Source organism: Lepus europaeus, chromosome 15 (genome assembly GCF_033115175.1).
Source record: "Lepus europaeus isolate LE1 chromosome 15, mLepTim1.pri, whole genome shotgun sequence".
In the NCBI taxonomy this organism is placed as follows: domain Eukaryota; kingdom Metazoa; phylum Chordata; class Mammalia; order Lagomorpha; family Leporidae; genus Lepus; species Lepus europaeus.
Genome location: NC_084841.1, coordinates 24699395 through 24712015, shown reverse-complemented (window position 1 = coordinate 24712015; position 12621 = coordinate 24699395). Strand labels below are relative to the sequence as shown.

Sequence of the window (12621 nt, the reverse complement as noted above, 5' to 3'; positions counted from 1 at the left end):
CCCGCATGGGAGACCAGGAAAAAGCACCTGGCTCCTGGCTTCGGATCAGCGAGATGCGCCGGCCGCAGCAGCCATTGGAGGGTGAACCAACGGCAAAAAGGAAGACCTTTCTCTCTGTCTGTCTCTCTCTCACTATCCACTCTGCCTGTCAAAAAAATAAAAATTAAAAAAAAATATATTATATATGATATTCTTATATTTTGACTCTTAGAAAAAGTAAAGCTATACCTTTATAAAACAAGTAGTTTTCTTGAAGGAAGGGGTATTTCTTATTCAAACCATTAACTCTTCAGCATTCTGTATGTGTGCAATAAAAGAAGATTACAATGAATTTCATAACCGCACACAGGAAATAATGGCGGGCATGTCTTGGAAAGAAGATTGCACGCTCACTGATTAGGTTTTCTTATTTTGGAACCAACTTATACGTTCTAAAATGATTGCAAATCTCCTTTCCCCTCTTGCTGTAAAGTAACAAACCGATAGAGGTGACCAATGAGGAGAAATGGATATTGTCCTGTGACCACAGCGGGAGTGTGTCCTCACTGTGAGGTCAGTGCCATGAACTTGAGTGCTCTTCTCATTAACCTCCCACTCCTAAGCATTTGTGGGGCTGTTCCCTTTGCCCACTGTGTATGAAATATTCTCTTAATAATGTGGTGTATGGAGACACTTAACTCTCCTCACATGCAAAAGTACTGACTTGATCTCCACTGGAAGAGTGATTATGTTAATTGCTTGAGGAATGCTTGTAGATGTGAAAGCATCATATAAACGATAAAGCCACAAAAATGTGAAAAATATCATCACTGATCCTTATCTCCCTATAAACTTTCTATAATTAGTCTGCTAAAAAATAACCCATCCTCCCTGTTAGCCTGCTAGGAGATGATTTGAATTTTCTCTGCTGTCTTTCCCCATCTTGAACTTACCCCTTGTTTAGCTGTGACATGATGGTTTGCCTTGCAGTCTGGATTCTGACAGTCACATTTCTATGTTTGAATTCAAGTGAAGGATGTTGACACTCTTGAGAGAAGTTAAAACTGAATAAAGTACTGCCACGCAGATTTGCCCAAGTCACTTAATTTTCTTGATTTAATTTTAAAATTCACTTTCCCTTTAAGAGGCAGATGATAAGACTACTACCAAGCTCATGGCTTTCATATGAGGCACACAGCCTCCCTTTTCTTCTCTAAACTGGGAGGATAGATGGAACATTCAAGACACAAATACGATAAGAAAGTTCTACTCTACCTGGTGCCTAGAGGAGAAGCGAATTCCTGGAGGGTGTTTACCATCATTGGGCTCCTCGTCTCCCTTCCAGAAATTTCCACATCTACTAAGGAAATGCTCCAGATTGTTACCTTTATGATTTATGAAAATAGAACCTTCAAGCCTGCTGAAGTTTTGCATAACTAGATGAAAGCCGATCTTTCTTTGCCCATCCTCTCGCGTGTTTCTCTTGCAAATTGCACTCATAAGCAGTAGAAAGAGTGAAGGTGGGATTACTTTACAGAAATGGCGAGTTTTCTCATGAGAAAAATCTAACATAGTTGATTAGAAGACAAACTTGGTTTAAACAAAGAGGATTAATCATCATATAGAATTTTTCTGTGTCTGTATTATCATAGTTTTCTCTATAGCTGATTTTTTTTTTTTTTGGTGGAACATCGCAATCAACATTCTTAGAATCTAAATGATTTCTTTTCTACTGAACACTTGAATTGTTGCACAACGTGGCTTCTGAGGAATTTTAAGAAAAAGAAGTTGCTTTCTATTGGCTGTTGCTCATTTTGTTTCAAATATTCTTCTACTAAGACCCTAAATGATGTCTGATTTTCATTTGTTAGTCTTAGCGGGACTAACTGTTATGATGTATTATTATTTGTTATGTCTTTCCATTTATTGTTAATTTATGCACATACAACTGTGCCCTCTTTAGTTTTTCTGGTTTACACAGGAAGCTTGAGTCTCTCCTGTTGTATCATAAAATAGCTGTCATTGTGATTTGAAATTTCCAGAGGTAGTTTCTGCAGATTTTCAGTTGTCAACTGAACGACACAAAACACTATCAGTAATGTCTCTAGCAAGCCTTGCATCTATAAATCAGAAGGCATGGAGGAGATATATATATAACTATATAGTTAATAGTGCTGTATTTTATACTGGAAATTGCTAGAGATCATCCATGTTCTCACCACACACACACACACACACACACAGTGGTAACTATGTGAGGTGATTGATATGTTAATTAGCTTGATTACAGTAATCATTTCATCATGTGTACATATATCAAATATCATATTACACTCCTTAAATATATGCAGTTTTTATTTATAAATTACATTTAATAAAGTTGGGGATAAGTTGGGGAGCAGTTTAGATAACAACATGAATTTTTTTCTTTTGTGGTCATTGTCGCTTAATTCAGTAGGATTTGGCTGTATCCAATATGCAAAATCTGTGCTAGGCGCCACTGGGGAATACAAAGATGAGTAAGACACGTGGCCTAGGATTTTGAAGGATTTACAAGGACCTAAGTATTCAAAGGTTTAAATTTAGTATCTCAACTATAGACAATATAGAGCAGCCCTAGAAGTGAATAAAAAACACACCTCAATATATGTAAGGCCAGATTTTTACCATAAATAGGAATTAATTATTTTGCTTGTTAAAAGGTAACACATACAGGATAACTAAATAATTAAATCAATCATAAATTTTCCGCAATAAAACTTTGGTTCAATAATAAGGAGATTGTGATTTTTAATGTTAGCTTCCTTATTCAAATTTTCTATCAAAGAGAAACAAGACTTTGGTGTTTGGTGCAGCAGTTAAGATGCTGCTTGGGCTGCCCCCATCCCATATTGAGTCCCTGGGTTCGAGTCCTAGCTCTGCTCTCAATTCCAGCTTCCTGCTCACATGCACCTAGGATGTAGCAAGTGATGACTCAGGTACTTTGGTCCCTACCACCAACATGGGAGACCCGGACTGACTTCTAGAAAACTGGTTTCAGCCTGACCCAGACCTGCTTGTTGCAAGCATTTGGGAGAGTGAACCAATGCAGAGAAGATCTGTCTCTCTCTCTTTCTTGGTCTTAGGGAAAGAAACAATTTACTCTAGCTTTTCATGGCAATTGAAGTCATACAGCCCGAGTTGTAGAGTGCTGATGTTTACAAATGAAATATCCAAAACCTTCATTGGAAAAGCTATCAAAGCTACCAGGCTTGTCCAATCATGTGAAGTACACTTTGCATTTTGTTTTTCTGTTGATTCCTATGATAACAACAGTGTCACGTTTTTATGCTGTTTTTATCCGTCCTTAAGACTGTTGATGAGTCATTTTCCAGCTGCCATAGCTTCCTTGGCACTATCTTCTGGCCCATAACACCTGACTCACAGAACACCATGGAACACGATTGGAGTCACCATCTGTTACCCTTATTTCCTCTTTCTCTTCATTTCTCCTGCTGCTGGGAAGGCACACTGCACACTTCATAGCACGCTCCCTTCCCTCCTCATACAGGGGTCTTTCCTTAGGTCCTTACCAGTAAGCATGGCACGCCAGGCTCTGTTCTACGTCCTTTCTGTGTCTTGTCTTACTTAATCCTCACCTCAGTCATTTTATGACTCCCCTTATTTAACAGGGAGGACTCGCGGACAAAACACAGGTAGTCAGCAGTACAGCTGGGGCTCAGTCAGTCTGCCTCGCTATTAACTTACACTCTCCAGTGAATAATCAGTGAATGAATGAAAAGCATTTTATTTCTAAATCTATTCAAAAAATGCCATCGCCTAGATAACTCCTTCAGTTGCCTTCTTAACTCCAATCTCCACTCCCTCTAGTCAGCATTAAATTCCACACACAGAATGATATTTCAGACTTCTTGCTATGCCTCTGCTGCTGCCCTCAAGTCCTTTGAAACACACCGACTCACCTAAAATATTTATTCATATATTTCACACATGTATACATTTTAATCTTCAAAAATGCCTCTTTTCCTGGGTTTATATATTCTCTGTGAACAGAAAACTGAAAGGAACTATAAATGTTTCCCCTGTGAAAAATTTTGACATGCTGCTTTTTTTTTTTTCTTATTCCAGGTCATGAAATTTCAGATTTGATTCCTTACCCTGGCCTTTGAGAACACTTGTTATTTCTATTCAATTATTAATAATGGCAGTAACAAATCTTTTTCTTGTTTTCTTATGGGCAAGAAGTTTGCTTTCAACCTCTTCCTCAGTGCCAGCTGGAAAGATAAGCTTGCAGAGTCCTGATATGTTTCCTATACTCATGTGGATTATATTTGTCATCTTGATAACTGACAACATAGAAGCTGGTAGGAAGGTGAAATTGGCTACTGGTAGCCAACATCTGCAGAGAAGCAGTTGCCTCCTTGAGGTTCCAGTGGTACACTAAAATCTAAACATTAATTTCTAGATTTGATGAAGGTGATCAAACAAAGAACCCCTGTACCAGAAGCCTATTCATTTTTGATAAAATGTGTGTACAGCGCAAGGAAGACACCTTTTAATTTTGGCTAGAGAGATGGGGGTCTCTAAAAGTTAAATTTATAATTCTGGTTATGCTATATTCTAGGGATATTCATGGTAATGAAAACAGCAGTGGTTTGAGAATCTCTTGATAGTTAAAATATTATTTATTTGTTTAATGTATTTAAAAGTCAGAGAGAGAGAGAGATCTTCCATACTCTAATTCACTCCCTAAATGTTCACAATAGCTGAGGGTTGGGCAGGTCAAAGCTAGAAGCCCAGAACTCAACCTGGATCTCCCATGTAGGAGGCAGGGACCCAACCATTTGAGCCACCATTTGCTGTCTCCAAGGTTGTGCATTATAAAAAGTTGCAATCAGGAGTGGAACCGAGACTTGAAGCCAGGCGTTTCAACAGGGACATGGGCATCCCATGTGGTGCTTAACTCCTGGTCTGAAGGCTTGCCACTTTATTGACAGTTGACAACCATGTGTCAGGGATTTATTATCTGATTCTTGACATGGAGGTAAAATAGCTCCACTGGAAACAAGAGAGGATCAGAATTCTTTACTCTCTTTCATTCACCTTGATCTCTCTACTTTGTTCAACAAATTGAATTCAAACAGGAGGCTACAAGATTACACAGGCAATAATAGAATGAAAGTTGGGGGATTTGGGATTGTTCCATATTTAATGCTTTCTATGTTCTGTTACTAGTTCTGTGGCCTGGGAAGTTAAATAGTTGCCTTTGGGTTTATGACCAAGGTCATACATTCTAACTTTTTTGCTCTCCATATGAGCTATGGTGCATAGGGGGAAGTATAAAGAGTCAGGAAATTGCCACATACGGTGTTTCCTTAGCATCAAATAGTAAATTGAAGCTTTTGTCAATAAGAAAGGGATATCAGTTGGTCAACAGCAGAAACAAAATGAGGATTCCTGCCAATATTCACAGCTGTTACTTTACCATTTTTCAAAAGTACATTCAGTGATTGAGTGCATGCTCACACTTCCTCTTAAATACACTAACCAGTTAAGTATAAAAATGCTAAATGGCTCAGCATTAAATTTAAATGATGAAGAAGAAAGATGTGCCCAAGGCAGTTGCTCTGACTCAAGGAGAAAAGATGATTGCAGGTCATTGAACCAGAACAGAAATTTAGAGAAGGTTATCAAGGGAAAGAAAAAGACACATTTTAAAATCACAGTGACCAAAAAGATCACTAATTGCGTATCTAATTTAAAAATTCTCACATATAACTATTTTGAATATCACTGATGTATTCTGGAAAGTAAAATCAAGAGAAAGTAAAAGGAATGTGCATAATAATGACCCAAATATATTTTTAGGGTATTGCAAGTAATCCTTTAAAATTCATTTTCTCACTGCATTTGGATTTCACACAGGAGGTTCTCAGAAGATACTGGGGAGATTGCAAACACTGAATGCCAAGCATGTTTTGGGGTTGCTTTTTCATGCGCACCCTGAACGGCTAAGTGAAGTGTGGACATATGGGGAGGGGACAGAGCTGGGTGGTCAGGTGGTTGAGTCTGAGTGTCCAGGACCCAGCAGTGTCAGACAATGAGCTGATACACTCTGTGAGCCCCAGTTTACTCCTTTGCAAAACAGGGACAGAAATAATGTCATGTATTAGTTCTTGTCCATTTTCTGTTGTTGTAACAGAAAACTGGAGTTCCATTTTGGCTTATGGTTCTGGAGGCTGGGAGTCCAAGAGCAAGGTGCTAGCAGCTGCTCAGCTCTGGTGAGGGCCTTGTGCTACTCCATCTCATCAGCAAGCAGAAACAGGGGCCAAAGGTGGCCACATGTTTTATAACAACCCACTTTTGTGATAACTAGCCCTGCTTGATAGTAATTATATTAATCCCTTCATAAGGGCAGGGCTCTCATTACTCCAACATCTCTTAAGTCCTCACCACCTTTCAATTCTGTTAAATTGCAAATAACTGCAAATAACTTCTAATCTGGGACTTGGTAGAACCAAATCACATCCAAAGCATAGTAAGATCCAATGACATAATGCACTTGATGCAGGTAGTACAGTGCCTGGGACAAAATAATACTCCCAAAATATCAGCTATGATAGTGCTAGGCTATGGAAGCCTTTTGAATTCACAAACCCCATCACTATTTAGACAAGGCCATAAGCAAAGTGGAAGTTCTCTCCTCTCTTTAGAGAAAAGTACATCCTTCTTTGGTGACCACTTCAGAAAGCAATATTTTAATGACAGCATCTTTTAAGGGCTCTTTCAGAATGGGTAAAAAATATTGCTTCCTGTTTGTTGAATTTGAATGGTGTAATTATAGGAAGAAATAATTGTTTATCTCTAATTGTAAAGGGGTGTATGGCTGACAACTTTTATTTTTATGGGCCATTAAAACATTACTGTCTAATTATCTTGAGAAAAGTGGCTTCATTGAATTGGCTAGGTGTTCACTTTAAAGACAACAGAAAGGCGTATTAGAAATACCTATACATAAGAGCCTTAAATAAAACTTAAATTTTCATAAGATTAAAAAAATCTATGAAGCTATAAGTGTACAGTTTATCAAATTCCTAAAAAAAAATCTGGTACACAACTAAAAATCAAAGCACCTCAAATGCTTCTAATGGCAATCACTCTTATATATACAGTATGCAGAAAGACAAGATAAAGAACGAAGTGGAGGCGACCAGGGAATTAGACATTGCTGTGGGATGTTTAACGATAATGTATGAATCGTTTGCCGAAAGTTAGGTATAATTGTGATATTTTAAATATATTTCATCTTGCTATTACTGAATGCTCACATCTTCAGACTCTCATCTGTGCCTACATCTACTTATGTTCTTTTCATAAGAAACATAATCTGAGACGCTACATCAACCATTGCCCAGGAATTGCTATATTGTGTAAAGCTGGCAGGAGCGGTACCAGGATTTCTATTACATTGCTACTCTTGCATTTTTCCATTAAGATAAATTAAACCAAAGATAACCTAAGTGGGTTTTTTTTACATAACCAAAGACTCTTCCCCTAGGCCTGTGACAAGAAAACACCTACCCATTTGTGTTTTCTGAATTGGTCATGACACTTCCACTCTTGTGGTTGCTCTTCCTTACATCTCTGGGCTGTTGAAACTCTGACTTCCTCTATTTTGGCTTCTGCATTCCACTGATTGGGCGGTCCTGGCCATTGTCCCTTCTTAGGGAGAGGTGACCCCAACTTATGCTTTAAGACAGGATTCAAGTAGTATCACCTCGTTCAGGAAGCTCTGTGGGACCCCAGAACCTGGCTGGCCCCTCTCCTTTGTGTTTTGATACTGTTTTGTGGATGCCCATTTTATCATTGAACTTGCCACATTTTGCTACCATGCTTGGCAATAATATCCTCCTAGAACAGCAGTTTTTAAGAATCATAAATATCAGAATCGTTAATACTTAATCGAAACCCAGCCAAATCAGAATCTCTGGGGAGGAGAGACCCAGGCAACGCGTTTTCAAAGGCAGCACTTCCAAATTTTAATGTGCCCACGGTTCACCTGGGGATCTTGTTAGATTGTAGACTCTGATTCACTACGATCTTGGGGGCAAAGGGGGCAAATTTCTGCATCTCTAACAAGCGCCCAGGCAGCACAGGTGCTGCTATGGTAAAGCAGCTCTAAGTGGCTTCCAAATGGTCCTGCATTTTAGAACAGTTTTACCTGTATCCACATTTGTGCTTTAAGCTAACGAACTCCCTACCCAGGATCACTTCTGCCTACCCGTTGATTCTTCTTCCCTAACCCCACTTGCCCCCAGCACTTTAGGTGAGAAGTGCGGAGATTTCCTCCAGCATTAGAATTTGGTTTGTCAATATTTCAGCTGTAGTACAGCGTCAGCACCTTCAGTCTCAATACACACTTCCCTCCCCGTTCTGCCTTGTGCACGCCTCTGCACCAGACTGCCCTATCGACAGAACAAGGAGGAAGGCTGGGGAGTGTTAAGACAGGAGGAGGAGGAAGGTCTCACTGCCTGCCTTTGCCAGGTCCCATCTTGTGTTCACTCCATGGCCGGCCCCTCCCTATTTTACTGGCGTGACCTCCTGAGACCCTCCCCCTTCCTCCCTTCCAGACCTGAAATCTCTCTGGTCCCCACACTTAGCCTCATCCTGTCCTGGCTCCCCCGTGGTCAATACTGCCCCTATGCCTTACCCCAAAATAATTTGAACAAATCATCACAAATACAAACAGATGTGAACACATTTCTTTCCTCCACTTTAAGTGCTGTTTGCTCAGCGGCATTATTTTTCCTCAGCTAACGCCTCTATCCTATCATGGATAGGTTCACTGTTTTCAGTCTCAGGCACCCACCCCAAGCTCTAGGCAAGGAGCACTGGTTAACCAAAGTTCACAGCTTCAACAGTAGGTGGCGCTGCATTCCTGTTGATGATGTCATGTGTTTAAAAAGCTGGATTTTCCATAGTTGCTGTGATAAAAAACAATCACAGCACCCAAATCAGTGTGGACAAGGAAATCAAATGGTCAGGGTCTGACTGACTGACAGGTTGTGTGCTGCCCAGTAGATGCACACATTCCATTTGTCAGCAACTGTAGTTGAGAGCAAAATCAAAATACTAGTTTGTATTATTTTGTCGGATGATTATAAGTTGTTAGAACAGATTAAGTTGAGTCAGACTGCTTCATACACAGAACTATTAGGTATTTTTTGTAGCCTATGGACACTGTGAAAAGAAATCTCAGAAGAAAGATTTGGACCCTCTGCTCTAGTCTTACCTTTTTCTTGTTTTTTTTTTTTTTTTCCCCTCTCCAAAAGTTTCCTGACCTGGTGGGCCTGCAGAGAAACTCCAGATGTCTGTTTTATTCCAGGTCAGTTAGAAGTGGACCAATTTGCTGGTACAAATGAAGGGAAAATCCTTTTCTTCTCTTATTTTGAATTTATCATTCCTTCCTATTTTTAGTTGTAAAATATTATAGACTAATCCTTTTGTCTGTTGATATCACACAGTTTCAAAGACAAATCTGGAAAATTCCATAGCCATTGTTCAAGACCACCTCTTGCACATATCTGATAGAGCAATGCAGGCAACTGGGACTGTTTGAGTGACTGCCCTTGGTAGTTTCTTCAGCTAAACTTCTCTCATGTGTTACAACTTCAAGGAGGAGAGGAAGGGGCAGCAGGGAGGGGAACGTGAGACGGTGGGGTAGGGAAGTGCATCTCGCTGTCAATGGAATATGCAAATCCAGCCTATGTCATTGAAGCTGTGGTGGTGAAGGGATTTTGCCACAGTTCTCTACATTTCCCGCTCACTGAGAGATTCCTTCAGTCCCCCATTTCACTTCTGCAGAGATGGGAAGTCAATATTCCTCTTCAGTGCATTACACATTGGTTTAATAGAACACACGCCACGGCTTTCTCACCACTAATGACTTTATGCACCTACTGTGTGCCAGCCACCAGGGCCTGTCTTGATTAAAAACCCTGCAACGCCACCAAGTAGGCGCTGCTGCATGCATTTTCTAGATGAAGAAGCAGAAGCCTGCCAAGGCCCACAACCTGCCCAGGTCCCCTGGTTGGCAGACAGCGGCCCAGCACTACAGGGCTCGGATCTGAATCTGCGGACGGTACCTTTGCCCCCTGGCAATGCCACAACTCTCAGTGAGCACTGTAACAACCAGTTCCTATGCAGCTGCCTGCACTGCTGCTGCTGTGACCCCAAATAGCCTGGCCTGCCCTTGAGCATATGGGGTATAGTTGAGTAACACAGCATCACAACTTCAGGAGAAAGATAGGGAAGGGAATCAGCCCTGGAGACAAACCACTTTTGAAAACTTAAACTTCTATGACAAAGATGCTACTTTGTTATGAAATGTGCCTGAAAGAATTTAAGATTTTTTTTTTAGAACCATCACCTTATTAACAGCGCTATTCAGACTTCCCAGAGGAAGTGAAGTACAAGTTACGTGAACAGTCTTTCTTCAGTTGTCACACGGAGTGTGAATTTCCCCGCAAATACATGGCTGGATCCCTGGGGATCTGGGTTGATGCTCACCCTTTCCTGAGTACTTCCTCTCCTACATTGTTCCACATTAATAATTCACTTCATTGGAACATTCACTGGGTCCCTCAGCCCAAGCCATGGGTGGGTTTTCTCCATTTATAGTGTTAAATACTTGAAGAGAATTATTTGTGCACAGTCATGCAGGGGCATTTGATGACAGATTGATGTGTAACATGAGGCTTTTGCAATCTGCAGACTGTATGTTATTTGCATATTATCCGAAGAGAGATGTTTTAAAATTATAGCTATAACCCTAAATGAAAACATTTTATTGTCTGTATTTTTACATTCATCCCTAGTTTGTGTATGTAAGAGCTGTGTGACAATCACTTTTCTTGTCCATATTCTGTTAGGAAACCGAAAACTTACTAGGTGCAAACTTGTACCCCTGTTCTTTCTTTCACATGGTTGCTGTATGCAGATATTCTGCAACAAGAATGTAGCTGATGGTCAAATTTCTGTAAACCTCACGATGATAGTCTAACCAGGCTGTTAGCCTGACTCAGCTCTGGTAATCTGTACAAGCTATAATAAGCCTTGCCTCCTCACTCTACTTTCTGGAGTCAGTAAAATGGTCAGATGATACTCAGAAATAGCACCTTTATATAACCATTTTTCCCCTTTGTAAACCTCACCACAGTTAAATCTCAATTTTGAGATGCTTGGCTCTTGCCAGTTATTTGAGGGAAGGCTAAGCAACAGCAGCAGCAGCCCCTAAATCTAAGGCCATGGTGGGCTTTGACAACGAAGGACTCCATTTGCTCAGAAAACAGAGACACCTTAGGTAGCAGAATGAGAAAACCATGAACTTGAACCTGGCTTAAGGAGTCAAGAACAGAAAGCCTGCTTTCAGAATGAGAAAAAGGAGCCTGCCTTCTTTCCTTATAGCTTAATCGCTCCATTCCTATTTTAATACACCCTACTTTTTTGAATAGTTGGGCTACATTTTTCAAGCTAAAGTAAAAATTAAAGGATTTGTGGTAATCCTATGCAGATGGTTGTGGGTGTTTCATTTGCAACAGGAGCGTTTTTCTCTTTCTTTGTTGCGATGCTAACATTTTTCGGCTTTTTGCTATAGTCTTCTTCCCGAAACTACTCAAGTGGAAAGAAAAGAAAAAGTCTTCCCAGATAAGCAATAATTCTTACTCTATTGGGGGACTAATTCACATCCTCTCCCTTCTATGTATAAGAAGTAACTTCTTCAGGCTTTTAAACCCAGACTGTCAAAGTGCCCAAAGGAATCCTACCTTGCCCACGTACTGATAATCGGATCCTGTGTATTCCTCCAGTAGAAAGAACTGATTCCACATCCAGCTCCTTTTCGAACGGTTCAGCTCATTTTTGCTGTTTCCAGAGAGCTCCAGGGCCCTTTTCTTGGCCGGGAAACCACTAGTCCTCTTAGATAACGGAGCTGAGAAAGTTGGGTAGGGCTGACCAACCCAAAAGAGCAGCAAGAAGTACTGGTAAGTTCTCATGCTGATGGCACCGTCGAGTCTCTGAGTATGGAGTCCCCTGTCCTTGAAGCGCCTGTTTTCACTGCACTGTATCCAGCCTCATTTCTCTTTTCTTCCTTAATGTTCTCCACTTGGCTCTCAGAGGATATCTGGAAAGAATAATAACATATCAAGCATTTTTAGAGATACTTAAAATTCAGTGTTAGAGCAAATAGGCTGGAAAAAAGAGGACAGAAATCCGAATAGCAAAACAACAACAACAAAAAAGAGTTGGCTATCAGTTTTGAAATGAGGAAAATGGTCTTTCAGATCTGCTAAGTGGAAGACACATGCCATGTAGGAAGCTGCTGTTTCCTTTCTCCTTTTCTATCACTTAAAAAATCCTGTTTTAAGTAATAGCATTGCTACAGGTCAACATGCCAGAATGGATTATTTCACTACTCTTTTACCTTGGAATATGTGGGCTAAGATCTGGTTAGAAGAAACGAGGTTGTGTTTCTGATTCTATTTGCATATTTATCCTCATGAACAAATCTAAGGCAAAGACTATCACAGGCAATTTAAATTCAGTTGGAAAGGGATGATGTTGAAATTTCACCAGAGTGTATTG

The 12621-nt window shown here is 40.2% G+C and overlaps 1 protein-coding gene across 2 annotated transcripts in view; it reads right to left on the bottom strand.

Annotated features, from left to right (window-relative positions):
• CDH6 (cadherin 6) overlaps positions 1 to 12032 on the bottom strand; it is a 60942-nt gene extending 48910 nt beyond the window's left edge. Inside the window, exon 1 of one of the 2 annotated variants that reach the window (XM_062211758.1) lies at positions 11805 to 12032. In XM_062211758.1, coding sequence (XP_062067742.1) covers positions 11805 to 12032 — 228 coding nt within the window. The remainder of the gene's footprint in view (positions 1 to 11804) is intronic. The other variant, XM_062211760.1, reaches the window with a different exon arrangement.
• Between the last annotated feature and the right edge of the window lie 589 nt (positions 12033 to 12621).